The sequence below is a fragment of the Limanda limanda genome, chromosome 13 (assembly GCF_963576545.1).
Source record: "Limanda limanda chromosome 13, fLimLim1.1, whole genome shotgun sequence".
Taxonomy (NCBI): Eukaryota; Metazoa; Chordata; class Actinopteri; order Pleuronectiformes; family Pleuronectidae; genus Limanda; species Limanda limanda.
The window spans coordinates 887032-914860 of NC_083648.1; the positions used below are offsets into that span (position 1 = coordinate 887032).

Sequence of the window (27829 nt, forward strand, 5' to 3'; positions counted from 1 at the left end):
GATGGAGTGAATCATTCATTTCTTCAACTTGTTTCAAAAGAAGCTGAAACTGATCGAGGAGTCTCTGACTGAGGATGGTGTGTGTGTGTGTGTGTGTGTGTGTGTCTGTGTGTGTGTGTGTGATGACAGGAGCAACAGGTACAGATGAGTACGAGCTTCAGAACCAGAGCAGTGTTTCCATGGACACATGTGATCCACATGGACATCAACGACCCCCGTCCTCCATGCATGTGTGTGTGTGTTTGTGTTTGTGTTTGTGTGTGTGTGTGTGTGTGTGTGTGTGTGTGTGTGTGTGTGTGTGTGTGTGTGTGAAGGTGACTAATGGACAGAAACAGGTTCATTGGTTAAAATGAACATAGAACAGAAACAGACAGAGGAGAAGCTCTGACTTCACTGGCTTCTGAAGCACAATGAACCTGAACTGTTGATAACAGGAAGCTTCAACATCTCTTACAGATGATCAGGTACAAACAACATTCATCTCTTTTCACGAGAGTCTGGAAGGAGACGCTCATTGTTGTCTCAGTGTTTGTTGTTTCTCCTCTGATGGATGACGTGAACACAGTGAAGAGGAGTGACTCCACACAGACAGGCCTACCTTCATGGGCGAGATGTGAGCGTGGGTGACGTAGCCGTGCACATTCTCGATCTGGGAAAGGTTCTTCTCTGCGACCTGGACCAGCTCGGGCCCCCCCTCCTCCGTCAGCTGGGCGGAGCTCTGGTCCTGGGGGGACAAGTCCTCATCCTGGTGCCTGTACTTCTGAAACGCCAAGAAGAAGAAGACTTATGTAGAATGGAGTCATGGAGAGTTCTTATCCGATTTACTTCAAGTGTTTTGGATCCAACTGCAACAAAGTTTGAAGAAAATTCTCTCAAGATGTTTGCAACGTGTTCACATAGAAATGGATGGAAACAACCTGAAACAATTCTGCCTCTGACCACTGGGGGTCGCCAGCGCGGAGACATACACATGTAAACAGAAAGAGCAACTGATGAGGACCATGTGATACTGACAGTTTACCACAGTGAGTTTTACAGAAGCTGATTGAAGGACTCTTTGAATTTGTTGTTGGCAGAACATTCACAAAACATTTTCTTGACACTAGTTTGAAGTTTGAGCTGCAGCAACTCAGCAGATTATACAACAGGAGACGATCTGATACCTTCAGTGTCGACTCCACCGTGTGGACAAGGACAAGCAGAGGATGGTTATATATAATCCACTGTAGGAAATAAGAATATAATCATGAGCCGACAGCTTGAGTAAAAGTATTCTTATGAAGTCTGGAGAACTGACGAGGTGTTTCAGGAGCTTCGGGGCTTTCTGTCGGGGGGGAGGAGCTCCCTTTACCACAGACTGCTCCTTCTAACTATGCAGAACTTTTATATTAAAAAAAACCTTCATAACTCACTAGAGGAAAGTAATACTGAAAAACATCTCATGTCTCAGTTTGTGGTTTAAATCTATAAATGCTTCACCTTTAATCACGTATCAGACACAAAGGATATTTCTGGAACATGTGCAGAATTCAGTTCATGTCTGAAAACAGCTTTAATAATTATAAGATTCGCCTGAAGGCCTGAATGGGAGGGCCAAAGAATACCTGCTAAACATACTACTCACAGCAGCATTGAAATGTATAACCATCAAATGGTTAAAACCAGACCCACCCACATATATATGGACCCAAAAAATATGGGACATCTACCAAATGGATCAAATCACATATTCATTAAGGCTCCAAAAGTCTATCTTTACTAAACGATGGGGTCCTGTCTCTGCGTTTTTAATACAATGAGGGTTACTAATTAATATCGCTCTGGGCCTCTGATTGTGCGGCTATCTGTCAACTCTCCCTACTTACGTACATCATACACCATCCTCTCGGAAAAGCATATATAGCACCTATGATACTACATTCTGGAGTGGACAATAACTATTTCTTTATCCCTGGTTTTGTTTTCATTTACTTGTTTTTCTTTTTTCTTTCCTCGTTTAATTTAATATATTATGTATGCAATCAATCATCTATTCTTATCCCCCCTCTTTTTCTCTTGGAGTGAGCACTGTTTGATGTTTGTTGTTTCTTCTATGCATTGCACACTATACTTGAATACCATGTATAACAATATTGTATACAATTGAAAAATGGACAAAGAAAGTAATTGTCTGGACATGCATATTGTTTTGTTGAAAACCAAATATTTCTAAGATTCTTCAGTGCTCTTTCAACTGTGGAACATCTTCCAAAGGTTGTAGCTAAAAGATGTGTTAAATAAATTAAATGAAGATCCCAGGTGAGAATTCTCAACATGAAAAAACATGTTTCTTCCCTGATTCCTTGTGAACGAACACTTCTGATTGGTCGCCTGCCAAACACGCGTCCAAGCAGCTGCTGCTCATTTCACTTCCTCACATCTTCTGCCAACTGTTGTTCTCACCTCTAGCAGAGAGAGACACTAACATCTACTGTACCACAGCTTCTACATGACCACAGACGGAGGAGTGTCAGGAGGCTGCAGGCGAGCTGAGGCGTCACGTCACTCGAGCAACAGACACAAAGATTCTCATGACGACCGAGTGGAGAGAAGGGAGAGAAGGGAACAGACGGTTTGCTGAGTCCTCACAGAACCAACATGTCCGCCCTGCTGCTGCAGGTGAAGAGGTCACATCCTGATGACCTCTGAGCAGAAAAGGGACGAGATGTTCCTGCTGCAGCTACATGTCAATGTGTCCTTCAGTGAGACTCTGCGCCCACTCGCTCTGGATGAGAGCGCCACAGATGTAGATGTGGAAGTGGGAGGCGTCCTCCTCCTCCACTTCCTCCTCCACTTCCTCTACTTCCTCCGTTTGCTCTACTTCCTCCACTTCCTCCGTTTCCTCCACTTCCTCCATTTCCTCTGTTTCCTGTACTTCCTCCACTTCCTCCGTTTCCTCTACTTCCTCCACTTCCTCTGTTTCCTCTACTTCCTCCACTTCCTCCGTTTCCTCCACTTCCTCCACTTCCTCTACTTCCTCCGTTTCCTCTACTTCCTCCACTTCCTCCGTTTCCTCTACTTCCTCTGTTTCCTCCACTTCCTCTACTTCCTCTGTTTCCTGTTTCCTCCACTTCCTCTACTTCCTCTGTTTCCTCCACTTCCTCTACTTCCTCCACTTCCTCTGTTTCCTCTGTTTCCTCCACTTCCTCCGTTTCCTCCACTTCCTCCACTTCCTGTTTCCTCCACTTCCTCTACTTCCTCCACTTCCTCTGTTTCCCCCACTTCTTCTACCTCCTCCACTTCCTCTTCTTCCTCTACTTCCTCTGTTTCCTCCACTTCCTGTACTTCCTCTGTTTCCTCTACTTCCTCTGTTTCCTCCACTTCCTCTACTTCCTCCGTTTCCTCCACTTCCTCTACTTCCTCCACTTCCTCTATTTCCTCTACTTCCTCCACTTCCTCTGTTTCCCCCACTTCTTCTACCTCCTCCACTTCCTCTTCTTCCTCTACTTCCTCTACTTCCTCTGTTTCCTCCACTTCCTCTACTTCCTCCGTTTCCTCCACTTCCTCTACTTCCTCCACTTCCTCTATTTCCTCTACTTCCTCCACTTCCTCTGTTTCCCCCACTTCTTCTACCTCCTCCACTTCCTCTTCTTCCTCTACTTCCTCCACTTCCTCTGTTTCCTCCACTTCCTGTACTTCCTCTGTTTCCTCTACTTCCTCTGTTTCCTCCACTTCCTCTACTTCCTCCGTTTCCTCTACTTCCTCCACTTCCTCTGTTTCCTCCACTTCCTCCGTTTCCTCTGTTTCCTCTACTTCCTCTACTTCCTCTACTTCCTCCACTTCCTCTCACCAGGACTTGACAGAAGGAGGCAGGTCTGATGTGTCCGTCACTTCCATGATGAGCAAAGGAAAGAATAATCACCTCAGTGGGTTCAGATGTGAAAACATTATGAATCTGATATGAACAGTTCAATCAACCATCAGTGATATGATTTAAAACGTCTCAGTGTTGGAACGTGTGAGTGTCGCTGGGTTCTACAGACGAGCCGACAGCTCCATCGTGTGTGTGACTGCTCTCGGGCCCGGTGGCGTTCCCCTGCAGAGCACATGACGACCACACATGCACGTGCCTGCCACTGACGCACCCCCGACAGCCAATCACGCCTCAGCACTGGAGCAAACGAGCCTCCGATTGGTCGGTTCAGTGAAGCATGAAGGGACAGGCACCCGGACAGCCTATCGTGTGACGTCTCTACTCGCGCCCCGGAGGTCGTCTCTACTCGCCCCCCGGAGGTCGCCTCTACTCGCGCCCCGGAGGTCGTCTCTACTCACGCCCCGGAGGTCGTCTCTACTCGCGCCCCGGAGGTGGTCTCTACTCACGCCCCGGAGGTGGTCTCTACTCACGCCCCGGAGGTGGTCTCTACTCGCGCCCCGGAGGTCGTCTCTACTCGCGCCCCGGAGGTGGTCTCTACTCGCGGCCCGGAGGTGGTCTCTACTCGCGCCCCGGAGGTCGTCTCTACTCGCGCCCCGGAGGTGGTCTCTACTCGCGCCCCGGAGGTGGTCTCTACTCGCGCCCCGGAGGTCGTCTCTACTCGCCCCCCGGAGGTGGTCTCTACTCACGCCCCGGAGGTGGTCTCTACTCGCCCCCCGGAGGTCGCCTCTACTCGCGCCCCGGAGGTCGTCTCTACTCGCGCCCCGGAGGTCGTCTCTACTCGCGCCCCGGAGGTCGTCTCTACTCGCGCCCCGGAGGTCGTCTCTACTCGCGCCCCGGAGGTGGTCTCTACTCGCGCCCCGGAGGTCGTCTCTACTCACGCCCCGGAGGTGGTCTCTACTCACGCCCCGGAGGTCGTCTCTACTCACGCCCCGGAGGTCGTCTCTACTCACGCCCCGGAGGTCGTCTCTACTCACGCCCCGGAGGTCGTCTCTACTCACGCCCCGGAGGTCGTCTCTACTCACGCCCCGGAGGTCGTCTCTACTCGCGCCCCGGAGGTCGTCTCTACTCACGCCCCGGAGGTGGTCTCTACTCACGCCCCGGAGGTCGTCTCTACTCACGCCCCGGAGGTCGCCTCTACTCACGCCCCGGAGGTCGTCTCTACTCGCGCCCCGGAGGTGGTCTCTACTCGCGCCCCGGAGGTGGTCTCTACTCACGCCCCGGAGGTCGTCTCTACTCGCGCCCCGGAGGTGGTCTCTACTCGCGCCCCGGAGGTGGTCTCTACTCACGCCCCGGAGGTCGTCTCTACTCACGCCCCGGAGGTCGTCTCTACTCGCGCCCCGGAGGTGGTCTCTACTCGCCCCCCGGAGGTCGTCTCTACTCACGCCCCGGAGGTCGCCTCTACTCACGCCCCGGAGGTCGTCTCTACTCACGCCCCGGAGGTCGTCTCTACTCACGCCCCGGAGGTCGTCTCTACTCGCGCCCCGGAGGTCGTCTCTACTCGCGCCCCGGAGGTCGTCTCTACTCACGCCCCGGAGGTCGTCTCTACTCACGCCCCGGAGGTCGTCTCTACTCGCGCCCCGGAGGTATGACTCCTGCTCTGCATCACTGATGTTTCTGATGCTCCGAATCTTCAGATTTCTACTTTCAGGGTTTAGAGAAACAAAGCGACTAAAACAATCTTCTGAGGATGTTTGGTTTCATCCACTTTTTCAACCCGTTGCTGTGACCTCACACACGCCCCCCCCACGTGACCTGCCCCACTCTCTCTCCTCCGCTCCTGTGGGTGGAGCTCTGGAAGTGTCCACCCACCTTGCAGCCGAACATGAGGGAGATGGTGCTGTTGGTGCAGGCCACCTTGCAGTGGCACAGCATGGGGGAGAAACACTCCACCTTCTTCGACCCGGGGGACATCTTCTCGGCGCCGAGGCAGTTGGCCGAGAGCCGCCTCCTCCGGGAGCGGTGCCGCCTCCTCCCGCGCCGCCCAGCTCCGGCGGTGGCACCTCCTGCACCACCTCCTCCTCCGCCTCCAGCCTCTCCACCTCCTCCTCCACTGCTGCTGCTGCTCCCTGCTCTCACCATCCGCCCTCATTCCTCGCTTCGCTCCATCGCGGCCGGGAGGAAACGACTCCCAGAGCTCTTCCTTCATCCAGGGAGAACCTCCCCCCTCCTCCTCGCCGCTGACCCCTCCTCCTCTTCCTCCCTCTTCTTCTTCTTCTGGTAGAATATATTCCTCTCCCCCTTGACCTCCTCTCAGGCGCTCGCCTTGACTCCTCTTTCCCTTCCTCTCCGGCTTGTTGTCCTCCTCTCTCCCTGTTATGTTGCCTCCCTCTCGCTCGCTCGCCCTCTCTCTCTCTGCTGACAGTAGTGATGATGATGAGAGCCGGGGCGAGCGAGCAATGTTGTGTGTTTAGTGTGTGTCTCTGTGTGTGTGTTAAGCTTTCCTTTGGGGGTGTGATTGGTCACCAGGGAGAGGTGGGGGTGGGGGGTGTCACATGACTCATCAGAATGTAGGAGGGTTGAGAGAGAGAGAGAGAGAGAGAGAGAGAGAGAGAGAGAGAGAGAGAGAGAGAGAGAGAGAGAGAGAGAGAGAGACAGTCCTCAGGGAAGGTAGAGAGATGTAGGGCAGAGTCAGTGATGTGAATAGAGGAAGAAGAGGAGGATGAAGAGGAGGTGTGGAGCACCCGGAGACAGAGGAAGAGGAGGAGCAAAACGATAGAGGACAAGGTTTCCCTCCGTTCTCGACCATCATCGTTATAACATTATCATTTGTATTATTATCAGAATCTGAGACGCTAACAACCTCACTCGCCATGTGTAAGAAATTGACAGAAGAATCCTGGATCTGCTCCAAACTGTATTGAGTGCTTTATGGGTCACGCCCACTTCTCCACAGGAACTCATGGAAATCATTTCAGTCGTTTTGGACAAATATTCGTTGAAAGATAATATCTGCAGCAGTGAAGACCTGAGAGCTGACCCAGGTGAGAACCGGTCCTCAGACCAGGTTTGGAACCACTTCACATTAAAGCCTTCACGTCCACCAGCAGCTCAACTTCACCTGAAGGAAACATCTTCTTCTTCTCTGTGTTTACTACAGGATCCTCAACAGCTTCAGTGCTGTGCTGCTGAGTCACGTGACCTCAGCTAAACACAGGTTCCTTTGAGGTTATAGTGGAAACTGTTCTCACACTTAATTAACTTAACAATAAAGCACAAAGATTCACATGTAAAATTAACAACTGGAAACAGACAAATTTAGCTTTTCTCTTTTTATCCATTTAGTGATCAATTAATCAAAAAATGTATCGACTAACAATCGATTCTAAATTTACACATCGCTTACTACCACACTCCAAAATCCTGTGTGTGTCTCCCTGGTTTGTGTGTGTATTGGGACACCTACACGTTACACCTCCAGGAGCTTTTCTGACTTTTCCTAAATTGGGCATTAAAGTGGAGCTGTTTGTTTGTTTGTTTGTTTGTTTGTTTGTTTGTTTGTTTGTTTGTGTGTGTGTGTGTGTGTGTGTTTGTGTGCAGGTCCCCTCTTTGCATCTACAACACTCTGGATCGTCTCTGTGGGGACCTTCTTCATCCAGGAGATGTTTGTGAGGTCAGATGCAAACACCCGAGTCTGTGGGGGTGCGTCCCAATACTTTTGTCCATATAGTGCACGAATGAAAGGGACTTAGTGGACAGTGTGTGGAGGTGGCACCCCCTGCTGGACTCTTCCCTACACAACAGCCGTTCATCACATCTTTTCTGTTTACCTTCAACATCTTGATGTTTTTGTTATTTTGTAAGTGAGGAGTTTATTTAAAAATGAAGAAATGATACACATGATGAAGAACGTCAACAAATGATATCACATCATCTTCTTCGGTCTAGTTCAGTCACCACTAAGGCTTCATTCAGACATTGTACCAAAAAGCTGAGGCCTCTAATCATGAAGTCATTTCATTGGTACGGAGCATGGGAACAATTGGATTGTCATTTGAGAAATATAGATAATTATAGATTGAATAGATGATCCTGTTGAAATCTCTCTTTTTTACATAATTAGGGCCCGAGCACCGAATGGTGAGAGGCCCTATTGAATCTGTAAGGATTCTTATTATTATTATTATTATTATTTTTATTTCCCTTTGGGGGGGTTTTCAGAGTCTAGACATGCTCAGAAAGTTATGAAACTTTGCAGGAAATTCAAGATGTGCGGTTATTTATGTATTCTGGAGTAATTTGAAATGGGCGTGGCAAAATGGCTCAACAGCGCCCCCTGGAACCAGCCCCTAGGTTTCCAGATAACCGATTTTCACCAAAATCGGGCCAGAGGTGTATCGTGACTAATCATAGAAAAAAAGTCACAAAGAGCATTGTGAAAAACGCAACAGGAAGCCCGCCATTTTGGATTTAGTGGCCATTTTTGCTTTGTCGTACTTGTCCCAGGGCTTTCATCAAATCAACATAAAAGTTAGATGAGTGTCATCAGAACAAGATGGAGAAAAAAAAACTGACTTAAAAAATCAACTTTTCGTCCCACCGTGTGACCGTGGCGTGGCATCAAAGTTCATCAACTCGCCGTGAAACACGAAATGCTGTTACTTCAGTGTTCATGGTTCTATCTCACTCAAACTACATGTGTGTATCACCAGCCTCCCCCCCCTGAAGATATTCATATGGTTTTAAGGCCGTGTGACCGTGGCGTCGAAGTTTGATTAAACGCCATCAAAACACGTTGTTCTGTATCTCGGACATATATTGTCCAATCGAGTCCAAACTAGACATGTAACACTAAAGTCCCGGCCTGATGACATCTACACAGAAATTATGACTTGAAATCACAGCGCCCCCTGGTGGCTATAGGAAGTGACATGTTTTATACTTTTATGAACCACTCCTGGCTGCTTTACAATATACAGCTCAAATGAGCTCAGTCAAGTCATTGGATCATGGTCAGAATTGTGACATTTCCTCAAACCGTGTAAACATTGATGTGCGGCGAAGGATCATCCTTCGCCAAAGGACACGATGTTGTCATAACTCCACTGTGCATTGTCCTATCACTACCAAACTTCTGTGACCTGATCAGAGTCCAAGCCTGAACAGCTCTGTGTCAATATTTCCTGAGTGTCATAGCGCCAACTACTGATTCACCATGAAACAGGAAGTACTTTGTTAATCCACTCTGCATTATCCAACCGGCTCCGAACTACTGACCTGTGATCACAATCCTGATCTGAACAGCTCCATATATAAATATTAGTTTCAGGGTCATAGCGCCACCTACTGGTCAGTGTGAAAATTAAGTTGTTGTCCAATTGAGTCAAAATTGCTCACGCTTCATCAGAGCGCCTACTTGAACAGATCTAAATGTCTGTGCATAACAATAGTGATGGCGCCACCTACTGGCAACAGTAAGTAAGCTTTGTTTTACAACTATCATTCGATTTACATAAAATGTTCACGTTGATAGCGTGGACCGTAATGAGCAATTAGCAGGCAAGGATCAACGTTGCGTGACGGACACAGGAAGTGAAGCTTTTTTCCTTGCCTCAGTGCGCAAAATGCATCCAACGCAGAGACGTGCGCTTGGTCATCGATCGCTCTCTCCACCGACCGCAACAGGCTTCAACGTGCAGGTGCTCGGGCCCACAAGTGCTACAACGTAGCTCTAGTTTTAGGGCCCGAGCACTGATCAAAGGTCAGGTGAGGCCCTATTGAAATTGTAAGGATTATTATTATTATTTAGGCAAATGAATTGGCTTTTTGAGGGCTTTACCATGCTCAAATTCTTACCGAAATTTGCAGAAAGTTAGAAAGTGGTGAAAATGTACGTATTCTGAAGGAATTTTCAATGGGCGTCGCAAAATGGCTCAACGGTGCCCCCCGAGACCCCTAGAACGTGTTCACATTGACCGGTCTTCACAAAAATCAATACACAGGTGTATCATGACCAGACAAACAAAAAAGTATTTAGCTGCAATTGGAAAAACACAACAGGAAGCCTGATATTTTGCATTTAGTGGCCATTTTGGCCATATTCCACATTTTTACTTTGATGTACTCTTACCAGGGCTTTCATCGGATCAACTTCAAATTGAGATGAGTGTCATCACAACAAGATGGAGATACAAACTGACTGAGGGATTAATTTTTCGTCACACGGTGTGACCGTGGCGTCAAAGTTTGATTACACGCCAATAAAACACAATGTTCTGTAACGCGGACATATATGGACCATGAATCCTTTGATGCTGAGCCGTAAACAAACAACTCCACTCCTGCAGTGTCAGTCTTCCTAGATCAAAGGAAACTTTATGTCTTGCAAGGGTCACGTCTCTTTCTCTCTCAGAACTGGGACATTTCCTCAAACCGTGTCAACGGCGAAGGTTCATCCTTCACCAAAGGAGACGATGTTGTCATAACTCCACCGTGCATTGTCCTATCACCACCAAACTTCGGTCTCATGATCAGAGTCCAAGCCTGAACAGCTCTATTTGTCAATATTTTTCACTATTTATTTTTTTCAGGCAAAACGCATGCAACGCTTCAAAATGCATGTGCTCGGGCCCGCCCAGTGCTCCTTTGCAGCCCTAGAAATTTCAGCTATGGTTATTTTTTATCATATATTTTAAAGTGTCCTTATATAGAAACGTGCCGTGAAACAAAATGTTATTTTTTTATTTTGATAAAAAGCCAAATTGAGTGAACACAAGCTAGAGATGAGTGGTTACCTGAACATCTCCAGTATCTTCTCTTGTTAAAATTGTTTTTGTAATAGAGCTTATGTGTAACTTAAATAAATGATGTGTGTCAGTAAAGAAAAGTTCTGATCTATATTTGTACACTATAGATTTATGAGAGAAGCCTTATACAATTTTATTTTACCTGAGTATAATGACAATAAAGATCTTTGAATTTGAATTGAACTGAATTTTTAAAAACGGTGTTCCTCAAAGGAACAGGGGGATTTGGATATGTCCTCCTCTACGGTCCCTAATCGCTTTAAAGTGTTGTGAAAAGGAATGGCAACGTTACAAAGTGGTAAATGCTTTACCGTCCCAATTTTTTAGAAATATGTTAGTGTTTATTTTGAAAAAAGCAATTAAACAATAACATTTGAGGTCAAACATCAAATAATGTGCTTTTAATTTTAAGTGTAACATACCGTCCCAACTTTTTCTGATTTGGGGTTGTATGTTTCAACATTATGCTTAAACTATTAAAAGTCATAATGACGAGATTATAACCAAGTATTATCAAAATGTATCGAAAGGAAAAACTTTGCAGAAGCAGGTCTGTCATTATATTTTGACATTTTCAAGTGATCCTGTAATGGCTGCAAATCAGAAAATCTTTAGTGAGTTCATCGTGATGGTGAAGGTTCTTCATCCTGTGGGGTCAGCACTGAACAGGACTGGCTACATGCGACAGGCATCTACTGCCTTACCGCCTGGAGCAGAGCACTCAATTTGATTATACAAATATCCATGGAAATTAAGAGGCTCTGTGCATGTGCTGACTGCTCCAGCTGACGTGGAGACATGACATCAATGCAAAGGATCTTTGACCACAAAGCCCGGAAATCATTCTTTCCCAAAACAAAGCCCCACCCCAAAACACGCACACATACTGTCCATTCTAACCAAGCCCCTCTGATCTAAGTGCCCACTTAACTTCATTAAATACTTGATATTTGTATTATTCAGCTGCAACATGTTTCACCACTAGATGTGACTAAATTCTACACACGGAACCTTTATGGCAAATTCTGACCAGAAAGATGGGGTCGTTGGCTGCGGAGTGGGACAAAGAGCTGGTTCCATTGAGCATGGAGTGGACGAGGTTGTGAAGGTTGTTGACCGAGTCGTTCAGTTCTCCGTCGGGTTTTTCGTACCCTTCAAGTGCATTTCTGTGGGTTGCAAGGTGCAGCGTGTCGTCAGGGTGAAGGAGCAGGTATGAATTTTAATTATTATTATTATTATTCAGGCAAATTAATTGGCTTTTTGAGGGCTTTAACATGCTCAAATTCTTACCGAAATTTGCAGAAAGTTAGAAAGTGGTGAAAATGTACATATTCTGAAGGAATTTTCAATGGGCGTCGCAAAATGGCTCAACGGTGCCCCCCGAGACCCCTAGAACGTGTTCACATTGACTTTATTAGGGCCAGAGCACTGACATCAAAGGTCAGGTGAGGCCCTATTGAAATTGTAAGGATTCATTATTTATTTTTTTCAGGCAAAACGCATGCAACGCTTCAAAATGCATGTGCTCGGCCCGCCCAGTGCTGCTTTGAAGCCCTAGAAATTTGAGTTTATTTGTATTATTGCTAATTTGGATATTGTATCCTGGTTATGATAATCTTTATTCTGAGAGGTGTGCGTGCCTGTGTTTTAATGTCTTACCATTTTTAAATGATCTCTACACGACGAGTTATTCAACAGCAGTTGAGTCCCAGTCCTGTACAGTTGTCAGCTATTTTAATTCAAGTGTTTTGTGTGTTTTGTGTGTTTATTGTGGTTATATGTGTAACGGGGTTAATTCTTGGTGACGTGTCAATTTACCTGACGAGAAGGCGGAGTCTATTTAGGGACGCCGTAGCGCTGTCTCTCTCTCTCTCTCTCCCCACTGCCGGTCATGAGTGTGGGTGTGTGAGTAACTGCAGCGTGAGCTCAGCAGGTGCGGGTCTGTGTGACGGTGTCGGCGACGACGTGGATACACGCGGTCCCTGCTTTATTTTAATGAATTACAGGTACGATATAATGATGTGTTTTATGTTTGTAACTGTTTTTAAACACTTTGATCAACTTGTTTAAATTGTGTGACCTAACTTCATGTTTGTTTTATAGGGCTGCTTCGGCAGGATAGTTATGGTCACTGTTTTTTCCAAACTTTATATTTAATTTAGATTATTTGGCCTTGTTTAATTTTAGTTTTTTTCTGGTTATTTGGTTTGATTATTGGGTTCTTTGTTTAATTTTATTTTGTTTTATGGCAATGTGCAATATTTATGGTAGATTGGGACTGTGCACGCCAGGTGTAAGGACTATAATAACAGCGAGTAATTGGTTCCATCCATTAGAGACCCTCTTTTGTCTTTTTGTTTGATTATATCGCTTGCAGTGTGTTTTAAAGTTTGCTGTGTGTGTTTTAATGCATGATGTTTTAGCGTTTTATAATTGGTCTGGAGCTTTTAATTTCTCTCCTTTTAATCTGTTATTTATATCTAGTCCAAGCCAGTCCTTCAACTTTTGCACATGTCACTGTCTTTTAAATAATTTGCAGCTGTTGGAAGAAATTGTATATTTCGGAAATCTCAGCCTCCCGTCCTGGTCATTCTGGATAGATGTGGTGAACCAAATTGACATTTAACGGTCACCTGTTAACCATTTTAATCACTACATATGTATTTGATTATATCTAAGTAATTTTCTATTCGTTTAAACACGTCTCTTGCCCCTGTGATGTAAGGAACCTGTGCTGTCGCACTTAGCATATATTAATATTTCCTGGAGGTGAAACTCCCCAGGTGGCGTTGTGGCAACTTTATCAATATCCCTGCTTTCCCTCACGCTACATGTGGATTTGGCAAAGTCTTGGGATTCTCACTATATATTTATTTAACATGTGGAACTTATGGTTTTTGACCAATCGCAAGTTGTTTGAGGGGCTTGGCTAGTGTTTCACTTTCTCTTTTCCACTGTGTTAAAGCCATAGAGCATAGACTGTATATATAAAGGTTAAACCAGGATAAGTCCTATGATTAAGATACATTTATTTGTCCCAAACACATGCACAGTCATGCACAAGCACACTCATGCAAGGAGGGAAATGTAACCTCTGCTTTTAACCCATCTGGTGCAGGACACACAGAGCAGTGAGCAGCCATGTACGGCGCCCGGGGAGCAGATGTTGGGGGAGTAAGGTGCCTTGCTCAGGGGCACTAGACAGGGTAGGGAGAATCCTCTTGGATTTTTGGACAGATCAATCCAGGTTCGTCTTTTTGTTGTTTCTCCGTGGAGTCGAACCAGAGACGAACCAGAGACCTTTTCTGCCCATAGTCCACCGCCTCACCCATAGATGATGTGATCCTCATAGGGATTTAGGCTGACTACTTTGGGCCACATGGCAGACAGGAGACAGCCATACAAGCCACTCGGATTTATCTTTAGCCTTTGCGTTTGCTACTATTTGTGTTTGTAGTTTTGCTGGCGGTTTGTATTTGCTAGTTGTACTAAACTGATGTGTGGACCCGCTCTGTGCCTGACAGAACAAACTGAGGGCAGCACACCACCGCGGCCCGTACGTCCCAGTGAGGCATTGACGTACGGCGCGTGACCAAGCAGGAAGTAAAAGTAAACAACGGATAGGGAAGTGAAAATGTCAGGCAGCGTTAGTCATCCTCCCTCGGCCCAAGTCCGTGGCTTCTCTGGTGCTTTGTTCGAAAATGCCTGAAGGCTCCGTCCCCCGGTAAGGACAGGGACCCAGCAGGAGGCCGGTGGGACACCTGTAGCGCCGGGGACAGTCTGGCTGCGGCGGCCGCTCATGATAAGCTAGCTGGATGTGATCACTTCCCTGCTTTTGTTTACATGGTGAAATGTCCTCACGGCCAAGTTCAGTAAAGTTGGCAAGACATTCACAGATTCGGACTTCTCGGATCAATAAGTCATAAGCGAAACGTTGTTAAAGCACAAACGTTGCATAATTCCCACCGTAGTAAGATAGACAAAGGGCTACAGGCGAGTTTTCATCAATATGAGTCGTCCTCCGTGATGGACACATAACATGGGTGTCTATGTACAGCCTGCTTAAAAATGTAATGTATCATAATTTTTGTTAATAGGGAGATTATTCAATAACCTCACTGTATATTCTCACCAAAATCATGTCACAGATCCAGGGTCTCCTGTTGGCTATGCTACAGTACTAAGTTTAGGAAAATGTGGTTTTGTATAATTTTGGGAATTATTTATAATGAAAACTATTCAATAACTTCACTGTAATACTGTATATTCTCACCAAAATCACGACACAGGTCCAGGGAGTCCTGCTTGCTATGCTAGTAAGTTTGGGGAAAAGTGATTTAGCGCAATTTTTGGAAATATTTATCATGACTATTATTCAATAACTTCGGTCTAATACCCCCCTCGTCCCCGGTCCTGACACCTGCTTAAACTCCAGCTGCACGTCCCCGGTCTAAAGAGTTTGCTTCTGCTGTTGTTTCAGTTGTAGCCATGTTAGCCATCAGTGCTTCAGAGGAGGAGCCTATGGAGATCGAGGAGATGGACACCTGGGAGCCCAACTGGTGCTGGTTCTACCTGGCGGAGTGTGGTGTGTGGCACATGTTCGAGGTACGGTTCACAGGGACGGGACAGGACGAGGGACACAGCACCTGGCAGCACCAGCGCTCACTTTCTGTCAAGACAACTTTATTAAGGCACATACAGTCAAAAGCAGATCACGTGTGTGTGACTGTAGAAGGATAACTGTTGTGAAAACTCAGAACACCTCCTGCTTCACACTGAACACCAGCAGATTGATTATGATGGATTAGGTGATTATCTGCTTCTCTGTTCTCCTGCCTGCACAAACCACAGCTCGTCCAAAAGGCAGCAGCCAGGCTCCTCATCCAATCTGCTGAAACACGTCATGTGACTCTGATTGTAGCTCCTCCTCATTGGCTTCCAGTTCATTTGAAAATTTATGTTTAATATTTTGTTAAATTTTAAGGATAAAGATGAAGTGTCCATGTGCTTCAGGATATCGTGATTTTTTCCCCCAGTTTTTCGAATATTTTATTGACAGTAAAAGTTATTTGTTCCTGCCCTAAATGTTAGACTAAGACTGCAACTAATAATAATTTACATTAATTGCACTTAATGTTGTGGATTGTATTTGAAAGAAGACCAAAATAGGAAGAAATGCAATTTATTATCACGGTAAATGAATAAAAGCAGCTCGGACAAACTAATGTTTAACCTTTTTTGGTTGGATAATGAATAATCTAAATTGTTGCCACTTATGTATTCATTTATTTTATCCGTTCACTACGTACTTAATTAAATAATCCTATAACTTCTCCAAATAAACTTTTACCGCTGGTCCTCCCTCTTCCTGTCAGGTTGACCCCAGTGCGGAGTGCTCTGTGACCAGTGCTCAGATTGAGCAGTGCTACAGCAGGAACCAACGCGGCGTGATGGAGTTCTACACGGCCAAGTACACCTACAGACTGAACTTTGCAGGTATGGCGATGACAGACCCAACTTCTCTGCCTGACACTGCACAGTCAAAAGTAAATCAGGTGCACAATATGCAGCTTAATGTAGGTAAATAAAGATAGATAAAAGGATTACATGTGTTTGAGTTCATCCTGTTGAAGAAGTTGCCCTAATCGTATTAAATTCCCGACCAGTGATGCGACAGATCAATGTGACGACAGGGAAGCAGCGGCCAATCAAACGGTCTTTCCACTCTGTGACTGGCTTCAGGTAAGATGTGGTGGTTAAAGTGAACGTGCGGAAAACTTTTTGTCTTGATACTCCATAAAAGAGAGAGACGTCTGTAGGGAGCAGGATGAGGTCGGGATGCTTGGCATGAAAGGTCAGGGTTCAAACATCTGCTCGCCCTCAGAATACATTAAAATTTGACCCTAAATTGCCAAGTGCTCCACAGCTGAGCTTCCCTGCTGCTGACCCTCAGTTAAAGTCTCTAAAAAGGAAAGATGGATTTCTCCACCAAAAGCACACATCTTAGAATAGATTCTTCTTGAATGACACTGATTAAATGACATAACACAAATACACACAGCCTTTGTTTTGTTTTAACAATCTGTCACTTATTCTCTCAGGTTTATTTGTGATAATCTTGCTTTGCCTGTCCCCTGTCACTGGGAGAAAATAAACACAGATGAGCCCTACCAGGTGAGCGAAGTAACACACATTACTGTCACGTACACTATTTGTCATGTAGCCATGAATATACAGTAGCATACAAAACAAATTAACAACACTGCAAGTTCTGACAGGAGCTAAAACAACATGGATATTTACAACAACAATACAATTTGTTTTAGTTGTTTACTGGTTTTGATTTAATATTTCCAGCCAAGCTTTGACTGTTCCACTCACGATTGATTGTGTGTCCACAGCTCATCCAGCTCGGCAGAGACACGCATGAGTTCCAAGAAGTCGCCAAATTGTACGCTAGGACAATGGACTCTCCAATCAAATCCATCCAGAGGATTCAGAACCTGGACCTGTGGGAGTTCTTCTGCAGGTACACAATGGTTGTGTTGTTGAGCGCGTACCGCACAGTGTCCAGACTGTTGAGCTTTGATGGACTTAAAGAGTACAAGCAATCTGCTTTGGGACAATAAACCTTTGTTGTCTATAATTTGCCCCCCGAAGGAAGAAAACACAGTTGCGAAAGGTCAAACGTACGCTGGATATCGAGGAGCAAATGTTGTTTCACGGCACCCCATGCAGCAATGTAAAAGCGATATGCAAGTTCAACTTTGACTGGCGGCTGACAGGACGCAACGGCGACGTCTACGGGAAAGGTAAACGACTCTGCCGTGATGTAGCATCATGAAATAATTTGACACACGTTTGTTTTTTTGTGTCAGAATCTAACATTTTCCTCACTCGTCTCTCCTCCAGGGACCTATTTTGCACGGAATGCCAAACAATCCAGTAAGTACTGTCAAATCCCGCTGACGCCCAAAAACATCACTTCGACCATCTTCCTGGCCAGAGTGCTCGTCGGCGAGTACACGCTCGGCCATGCCAGGTACTGCAGGCCGCCCTCCAAGGACTCCAACTTCTCCAACTTTTTCGACAGCTGCGTGGACGACATACACAACCCAAAGATTTGTGTCATTTTCGACAGCAATCAGATTTACCCGGAGTACCTGATTGAGTTCTAGTGACACCGAACACTAACCACGTATATTTGATTTTACAGAGGCTGGGTCTCAAATCATCAGAATATTAACGACAGAGTCAGACGACGAGATGAAACGGGAAAAAAGAAGCAGTTTAAAGGACAGTGCCTGACTGGAGCATGAGTCATCTATTAAAGTGCCTTTGGGAGAAACTGCAGAGACAATAAAGACTTTGTGTACAGTTTGTATACTGTACAGTCTAAGATACGACAGTACCTAGTGGATAGAATGTTTCTGTGACATAAAAAAAGGATGAAATACTAAGTTAAGGTCAGTGTTTATGGCGATTGTTTGTTTTTTTAACTAAAAGGCAGAATCTGTGCTCCGCTTGTGCAAATATCTGTTGTTTAAAGTAAGAGAGGCAGCCTGTTGGTTTAGAGGTGACGTCCTGCCGCCGGCTACAGCCCTTCCATTACATCCACAGTGCCACATATGAGCGTATTCATGTAGACATGATTCCAAATGACCAAACCCTAACCTACAACACGTTCCTGCTCACTCATGTAACACGTTGTGTGTCATCGACATCTGTGTGTCGCTAGTTAGGGCCCGAGCACTGACATCAAAGGTGTCAGGTGAGAGGCCCTATTGAAATTGTAAGGATTATTATTATTATTATTATTATTTTTATTTCCCTTTGGGGGGGGTTTTCAGAGTCTAGACATGCTCAGAAAGTTATGAAACTTTGCAGGAAATTCAAGATGTGCGGATATTTTTGTATTCTGGAGTAATTTGAAATGGGCGTGGCAAAATGGCTCAACAGCGCCCCCTAGAACCAGCCCCTAGGTTTCCACCGATCTTCACCAAAATCGGGCCAGATGTGTATCGTGACTAATCATTGAAAAAAAAGTCACAAAGAGCATTATGAAAAACGCAACAGGAAGCCCGCCATTTTGGATTTAGTGGCCATTTTGGTGATTTTTGCTTTGACGTACTTGTCCCAGGGCTTTCATCAAATCAACTTCAGATGAGTGTCATCACAACAAGATGGAGAAAAAAACTGACTTAAAAAAAAATCAACTTTTCGTCTCACCGTGTGACCGTGGCGTGGCATCAAAGTTTGATAAAACGCCATCAAAACACGAGCTTCTGTATCTCGGACAAACACGATCCAATCGATTCCAAAATAGACACATAAGACAAGAGTCCCGGCCTGAAGACATCTACACAGAAATCATGACTTTAAATCACAGCGCCCCCTGGTGGAAACAGGAAATGTCTTGTTTTTTGCATGTCTTACACTTGGATGTATTTCTCCTCATCCACTGACCTCAACCATGTCAAACTCTATCAAATGGGTCTCAAGACATTGAAAATGAAGATATAAGATTACTGTGACTTTTCGTCAAACACAGTATTAATGGCGTGGCATCAAAGTTCATCAACTCGCCGTGAAACACGAAATGCTGTTACTTCAGTGTTCATGGTTCTATCTCACTCAAACTACATGTGTGTATCAACAGCCCCCCCCCTGAAGATATTCATATGGTTTTAAGGCCGTGTGATCATGGCGTCGAAGTTTGATTAAACGCCATCAAAACACGTGGTTCTGTATCTCGGACATATATTGTAAAATCGAGTCCAAACTAGACATGTAAGACTAGAGTCCCAGCCTGATGACATCTACACAGAAATTATGACTTGAAATCCCAGCGCCCCCTGGTGGCTACAGGAAGTGAAGCTTTTATCCTTGCCACAGACAGGTATACGCATCCAACGCGGAGACGTGCGCTTGGTCATCGACCGCTCTCTCCCCCGACTGCAACAGGCTTCAACGTGCAGGTGCTCGGGCCCGCAAGTGCTACAACGTAGCCCTAGTTAAAACATATATTCTCTTTGCAGCAGAAAGTCGAGGGAGAGTTCTACTGAAGAGGTCAAAGGGTTAAACAGAGTAAAGGTAAAATAAATTCACACTTTGTCACAGACCAGAACAAAGTGGAGACAATCAGCACGAGAAGCTGCTGCTCCCGTACGACAGCTCAGGGGAAAGTGGTGCGAGCGCAGGGAGAGGAAGCTGCAGCTCTGTGATCTGCTCTCTGTGGGAAAGATGGGAAGTCCATCAAGACGCCAAACGCTTCCTGTCCCCGACAACATTCGCCACGATCACAAACAGAGCGGAGTGCGTCAGAGCCCTCAACAAAACAAAGCCCCCTGCTGGGCAGCGGAGGAACAGGCCAAGAAGCAAATCACCAAACTGCTCTGAGGAAGATTCACACCCGACTGAGGATACCAGCACATTTCACCTTTAATCACATGACCTCAGCATCAACCTGGTAACTATGGTAACCAAACGCACTGTTTAACTAGTTTACAACAGGAAACTAGAACCTTGTATGCATCAAAAGTAGCCGGTGCACAGGTATAAAAATACATATTAATTCCTCTCACTGCGTCAGGTTGACCGACCCTCGCTGTCTTGCCAGGGCTGGGTTCTGGAGATAACGTGCTTTGTGAGGTCACGGTGACCCCTGACCTTTGACCACCAAGTCTGATCAGTTTATTCTTGAGCCTGATGTGAAATATGGATCATGAGAACACGACGTCTGCAGCCTCAGCTCACTGCAGCCGTGGGAAGATGATACGGAAAGTAATGTCAATCGTATTTTCTCCGACTGAAAAGTCCAAAGTCTCCGTGTCCAGACAGAAAGCTGAACAAAGACTCAGGTTCCCTCCTCCTCTGTTTTCATCCGAGCAGCCGGCCCACGCCTTCCCAGCATCCTCTCTGTTCCTCCTCCTGTCTAACCTCTCCTTCTGTTCTCCTCCCCTCCCTGCAGTCTGCTGACAGCCGGCTGTGTGTGTTTGTTTAACACGCTCGGGTGCTCCTCTTGGCTTGTGTCTTCCTCCAGAGCACGCACACACATACACACGCACATATAACATGTGGTAACTTCATGTCCCAGAGGGCGACGACACGTTGAAGGTTAAATCTGTTCGAGCACAGTAGAGAAAGTTCCTCACAGCAGCCATGGCCGTCTCTGAAGCTGCTTCCAGACCTGAGCTCCAGATCAGATCCAGAGAATCAGATCCAGAGTTTGTGTTTCACAGGTTTCCTCACCGACTCGTTCAGCATCAGATCCTCCTCATGGTTCAGGTGGAGCAGCCGGGGGGGCAGACACACACAGGAAGTGACCTGTTACCTCTGCTGCAGAGGTCATGTGATCATGACACCTTCAGCTCTGATCACCACGAACTCTCTTCACATCTTCGTCTGTGTCTTCATCGTGTGAGTGTCAGCACTTTGTCACCAGAGACATTGGTGTCCCGTGTTAGAAGCTCCTCGCCCCCCCTCCATGTGTGTCACCATCATAAGACACGCCCCCTTTAATGTGCCACAGGAAGTGAAGTCTACAATGACAGAATCTGATAAATTAGATTTTCCTCAAATTAAGGAAGTGGGTCAGAGTGATTGGAAACACACAGCTTCTTCATTTTAATACAAACTTGTTTCTAACAACTGCTCGTAACTCTGAACTAAAATATCTGAAACAGATACGGACTGTACGACCTTTATGATTCATACTTTGAGATAATCAGGGTCTTTGTTTTTCCTCTTTTCACTATCTTCTATCGTCTGAATCTGTCGTCAGATCCTCGTCTGAGCTCATCAGCAGAGTTCTCCGATGACTTCATACCACAGGTTGTAAATAAAGATGAACAATGTGACGGCTTCCGGAAGTGAGGCCAAAACATTGTCATCGCCCCCTGGTGGCTGACTGCAGTACAGGTCATTAACCTGCTCCATGTCAGCAGATGGGACATGGAGCAAACCAAAAAATCTGAGTAGTCGTTAAATAAATGTTTGTCAAAAATGTTTCTGTCATTTCAGGTCGTTCTTATCTCTCTGATGTTTGTTCAACTGTTATTGATCAGTTTGGTTTGAATCAGTTATTTGATGATATTAAAAACAGTTTTAATGATTGAGATTGGAAGCCACAATGGCAGCCATGAATCAGATCTTTAATGAACTTATAAGACAAGAAAGCACCAGAGTTTTATAAAAAAGTATCAGATTTTAAATTAAATTATTTTGAGCTGATCTGTCTGAGTTGCACTGTCCTGATATCACAACTTCTTTATTTGATCTGAACACCTTAAGACATGAACATGTGAGGATGGCTGATGCACACATGAAGAACACACACAGGAACCTCCGCACGACTGTAACTTGCACATGAAGCAGAACTGAAATCCACATCCACCACCACCACCAGGTCCTGAACCTCAGTACAGCTCCAGTCCCTCCGAGTCACACTGAAGATATTCCAGTGATACGACGCGCTGCTCTCAACATGACTGACTCTGACCAACTGAGGTGTTGATGGTCCATGTTTTATCATTTCACATTACAAAATCTTGTCATTGAATAGGTTAAACAAATGATAAAAAAGAATTACTGAGTAGAGGATCAATAAGAATGAATTTAATTTAATCAATATGTATTTTTTATTTCAAATCTGGAATTCGTTTCGATTTATCTTGTCACGTTTTATTTATTTTTTTACATGTTGAAACTTTAAGATTTATTTATATTCTGAACATTTCTTAGATTTTTTTCAATTATGTATTTTTTATTTACATTTCTATTTTAAACTTTTTTTATTTAAATAAATAAATAATTTTTTTTATTTATTTTTCTTATCTTTCTACCTTCTTTATATTTTCATAGTTTTTCTATTTCTATTTATTTTATTTATGCTTTGATACTTTTTCTATTTTACTATATTTATTTTACATATTTTTTAATGTGTTATAATCTACATATGGCTGGTTTTATAAAAAATAAAATAATAATAAACTAATGGTGCACACACGAATAACACTGAAAATCATCGGCACCATCAAAGGTTTAAATTTAGTTGCTCACTGACTCTCTCCTTGTTATTAGTTTATTCATGTTTTGAAATTGTATTATTTCTTCAGTGATAAAGTCTGAAGAGCAGTTTCCAAAATGTTGTGAATGATTAAAAATAAATTTAAGATTAAACATCTTTAATATTTGAAATTGAAGAACTTTTAATCAACTTTCTTCTCAATTTGTGCTGTGATACTCTTCCACATGGTGAAGCTCTGAGGACAGGAGGTGTACTGTTCGGACCCGACCACATGAACCAGAACGAATGAAGCACAACGACCCCCCCACGGCCCCGGACCCACACAGACCTGGACCCACACAGACCTGGACCCACACAGACCTGGACCCACACAAACCACCTCAACATGTCGCTGAGCTGCTTCAGGACTCAAACAGTGACGTAAAACCAGAGAGGAAATCCTGCTGAGCAGTGAGACGGGACAGAACCAAACTCTGAATTGGAAATGTTCACCAGGTCTCAAAGAGATAGGTTTCATTCACTGGAGATTATCTGTGGAAGATAAAACTGGATAATGTATCTATGTATGAAAAGTTGTCATCAACATTTCTTCTCTGGTTTTACTTTGGTCGGATTCAGACGACCTACAGCGACACCTTGAGGCCATCTGAGCGACCATGACCCCTGACCCTGGACCCAGAGTCCCGCCCCTCCGATGGTCCGGACAAAGCACATGAGGGATGGGTCATGCGGCGAATGTGGACGACACCCACACCCCCCCCCCCCAGCCAACAGCAGGCGTCCGGTACTTACTTGTGCGTCGCGGCCAGGCGAGCGCTTGGCCTGCGCCAGCGTGTGCAGGATTTCATTAAGAAGGGGGCAGTCCTACGAGCGCCCGTGAGTTTACAATCAGAGAGAGGAAAGAAGAAGAAGGCATTCAATGCAAAAACAACACACCAGGCTCAAAGTGGATCTGATGTGTGAGGGTTGGAGCCGGGCGGCTGAAAGAAAACTCATCAACTCAGTTCAACATGCAGACGTCAGAACCTCATCAGACAACACGGCTCGGCTCAAGTCTTTTCTAGTAGTTTCAGACCTGATACAATATACAACAGAATAAACCTCTAAGAGTTAGAGTGAGTCTCCCTGTAGAACCGGACCAGGGTTCGGTCACACATACGCAACTGTGAAGCGAAGGTCGCAGGTCAAAGTTCACACACGCAAAGGAGGTGTATTGTTTGTAAATATAAAGTCATGAAATACGGTACCGTAAAAGTTTTAATAACATGTTACATTTTTAAGTTATGATCTAGATCTCTACAATAATCCAGCCTACATGCATGATTACAAACTAAGAGGGTTAGGGGTTCGGTATCGTATCTAAACAAAAGTTGTGGTACCGTGACAACAGGAGACTGAAGCCGAATACCACTTTAAAGTGTTTCTCCAAACCTGGACCTATCGGTCCGGCTCGGCCATCCACACTTTCTCACCCACATTTATTTTCTTAGTCCTTTTATAATTCACTACATCTCATATGAAACATTATTACCTCCAACTGAGACTGTAAATAAACATGGACGACGCGACAGCCTGCAATAGTCAATCCAAATCATCTGGATCGCCCCCTGGTGGCTGGCTGTAGTAGAAGTCATAACACCTGCCTCCTCCATGTCGGCAGATGGGACATGGAGATGGTACGACACCATGCTGAGACGTGATGATTGACAGCTGAGACACCTGATTGGTGGAGGGGGTGTGGGCGGGACCTGGTTGCCACCGACTCTGGCTCCACAGTTTGTAAGAACCGAGATGTGACTTGAGCTTCACAGTGAAGAGTCTGTGCTGGTAACTGCTGCTCTTCCATCAACTCCAGATTTAAATTCAATTTCATACCAGGAAGAAAAAAATGACATTTCCTGGATTATTCTCCAATTTCTGGCTCATCCCATAAACTGTTATGAAAACAAGGGATTAGAGAGAAACCAAAGAAGCTTGTCGACAGAACTGGTCTTCATCCTGCTCACAGACCAAGGATCGCTTTGTTTGATTTCATCATCTCAGTCTTTACTTCTGCTGAGCTGCAGTTTTGTTCCTCTCATGTAATCACTGCCTCTACATCTGAGACCTTTACATGAAGACATTCCAGTCACAGATCACCAAGAACTGAAAGCTCCACATCAGCGTTCTGAAGACTCCATGTTAACTACAGCTGCAGCAGCAAATGATAAACTTATAATTCTCAACTGTTTGAACAGAGTTGGAGTTGTGTGAACATCAGATTATGTTCAAATTACAGTGGAAACCGGTTGTTTTCATCCAAATGAAACAAATCTGACTATGGAGAAGGGAAGTCTGTGAGTTTGGTGATTGGGAGCAGAGAGTTGGAATTTAAGGGAGTGAAGGTGTGAACTCTACTGAGTGAAGCTCACTCTGTTCATTTGAACAAGTGGGGAGTACTGTAGTACTGTGGAGTACTGTGGAGTACTCTGGAGTACTGTAGTATTGTAGAGTACTGTAGTACTGTAGAGTACTGCACCTGAAGGCTCTGATGCTGCTAATAATACCATCATGATGTTACCATGGAAACCAAAAGAAGCTTCCATCATTTCCTCTATTCAAATAGAAAGACTACCACCCGTGTCAAACGCCATCTATAAACCAATCAGAGTCAATTATAGGTAGACTCCGCCCACGTAGATGATCAAAGGAAGCTTCAGATCAGAAATCGACCTCCGCTCCGATGCAGCAGAACGACGCCGGTTTGTCACAGTCAGTGAATAAATCCTCACTTTGACCACGACAGGTTAACCTCCAGCTCCTGATGCCTGTGTGTTACTATGGTTACCAGCGGATGTTACATTACACTCTCAACAGTCCAGTATATTTCACTGGGAGGCCGACAGACGACCCTCGGTCCCGTTAATAGCTTTTCACCGGAGCTGCTCCGGAGTCAGACTGAACCAAACTAAACTCACCATGTGTCAGTTTGTTTCCTCTGGACCTGTCGCAGGCGTCTTTATTTTGTGTAATCAAGTAGTTTGACACACTTCCTGTTTTGATAAAAGCTCCAGAATAAAAGGCTGTGGCTCTGGTCCGCTTCTCACAGACGACTGAAGCAGTTCATATCAAACAAACAAAACCATCCTGTGACGTTTTCCAGAGTGTGATCTATTTTTAATATTCTCTATTTTTACTGAGGGTGTTTCTGTTTCTAAGTGAAGGACCGGTTTAGACACAACTAGAAACCAGCTCAACACTCAGTTTAGTGAGAATCCATCAAACCACATCACTGAACAGGACGTAGGGAGACGGAGGTTCAGCCCTCTGCCCGACGCTGGGCAGGTCGGCGTTGCTCTTACCTCGATGCTGGTACTAAGGCTGGGCAGAGTGTCCGAGGTCACTGTGGTGCTTTGAAGGCTGGAGAAGTCCCACAGGTTGACGGGCGCCATGGGGTCCGCCCCCTTGGAAGACTCTGCCCATCGCTGACTGTCCAATAAGGTCACTTCGTAAAACTCCTGGATATCTGAGAGGAGAGAATCAGACATTTAACTTCACTCAGCTAACATGTTCCATCAGCTAACTATATTTTAGCATTCATCTTGAATGCAGGAAATAAGGTGTTGAATAATTCCTCCACAACTGACTAATATTAGTATTAAACTTCAGATTCACTCTGATGCTCCATCAATAGGTCGATAATAAATAAGCTGCTGAGTCTTTCACAGAAGCATCAGTGAAGTTTGATGATATGACGACTTGTATTTTACACAATAGACTACTAGAAAAAGATCTACTTTATTTTGTATCAAAATAATTGTTTATTTAATATTTGCATTTATAGTTTTTATAATAAAGTTCATGGTCAAACTGTAAATTATAAAATTTCAACTATATCTTCTTTTTTTAAATCTCCATAAGTTATTTGAACTATGAACATTTTTCTCTGCTGCTCTCTGGTTCCACTGCAACTTTCCAGTACAAAAATAACTAATGTTACTTAAAGCTTTTATAATTAATATTTTAGAACGATTTAAACAGGATCACACAAACAACAATCTCCTGTTTGTTTTCAGAGAGTTATGGTTTTAAGAAGGAAACTGTAAAAACTAAGAACTGGTGTAAAAAATGACTTAAAACAACAACAGACGGAGGAAACTGTTGAAAAGTGAAGAAGTTAATCAGCTTCAGTGAAAACATGGTTCTTTCACTCTTTTTTCTTAAAACATATTTAACATACACATTAAATATGTACGACTATAATGTGTAATATACATATATATACATAATAATGAATAACAGCTATTAATTCACTGTCTGGATCAGAGTATAATCAGCTACGAGCAGCATCATTAACATGAGGTCTGAAGACAATGAACTCTGATTGACAGATGAACTGATTGATTGACAGATGAACTGATTGATTGACAGATGAACTGATTGATTGATGAACTGATTGATTGACAGATGAACCGATTGATTGACAGAAGAACTGATTGATTGACAGATGAACTGATTGATTGACAGATGAACTGATTGATTGACAGATGAACTGATTGATTGACAGATGAACTGATTGACAGATGAACTGATTGACAGATGAACTGATTGATATCCGGAGTCTCTCCCTGCAGGCGACAGTCTGTTTACATGAGGCTGACGTTATAAAAAGCCTTCAGGCAGAAGCCACGTCCAACTTCACGTGTTATTTTAGGACGCACGATTCTGAAGAGGCCTTACAGAAATAACCGAGTCTTTCTTTGGATCGGTGACCGCCGGCCGCACGGCACAGAGGTTTCCCCATAAACCATCAGATCAGCACTTCACCAGCTCGATGACCTCACTGCAGCGAGCGACCTCAACGTCTGACCCCTGAGTCCGTCAGAAACTTATATACACTCACTGAGGGTCTTTATATAGAGTCACTGATCCCTTTCAGGTGTGAAGGAGAACTCAGTCCACTTCTCCTGGTGCTGTGAACGACTTCCTGCTGCGCAGCTCTTTCACAATAAAAGCCTTCACAGGCCTCAGCCGTGGCACATGGAGCTGCTCCACTAACCCTTTGGTTGTTTGTCTCCACCAACCAGTGCAGTGTCAGTCCACACAGTTTTTAACAGACCCATATGATGTCAGTGACCTTTGACCTCCAAAATCGAATCAGTTAAT

The 27829-nt window shown here is 44.7% G+C and overlaps 2 protein-coding genes across 8 annotated transcripts in view; one reads left to right on the forward strand and one right to left on the reverse strand.

Annotated features, from left to right (window-relative positions):
- The window catches only part of dlg1b (discs large MAGUK scaffold protein 1b), a 73677-nt gene that overhangs the window by 39054 nt on the left and 6794 nt on the right, over positions 1 to 27829 (reverse strand). For all 7 annotated transcript variants that reach the window (XM_061083945.1, XM_061083944.1, XM_061083943.1 and 4 more), the window contains exons 3-4: positions 26026 to 26189; positions 599 to 760 (exon numbers count right to left, since the gene is read on the reverse strand). In XM_061083945.1, the coding sequence (XP_060939928.1) occupies positions 599 to 760; positions 26026 to 26189 (326 nt within the window). The remainder of the gene's footprint in view (positions 1 to 598; positions 761 to 26025; positions 26190 to 27829) is intronic.
- LOC133017767 (protein mono-ADP-ribosyltransferase PARP11) lies at positions 15145 to 17834 on the forward strand. The gene is made up of 7 exons (XM_061083948.1): positions 15145 to 15261; positions 16032 to 16152; positions 16323 to 16398; positions 16758 to 16830; positions 17058 to 17185; positions 17317 to 17468; positions 17569 to 17834. Exons 1-7 carry the CDS (start codon positions 15145 to 15147, stop codon positions 17832 to 17834), a joined length of 933 nt encoding a protein of 310 aa, XP_060939931.1.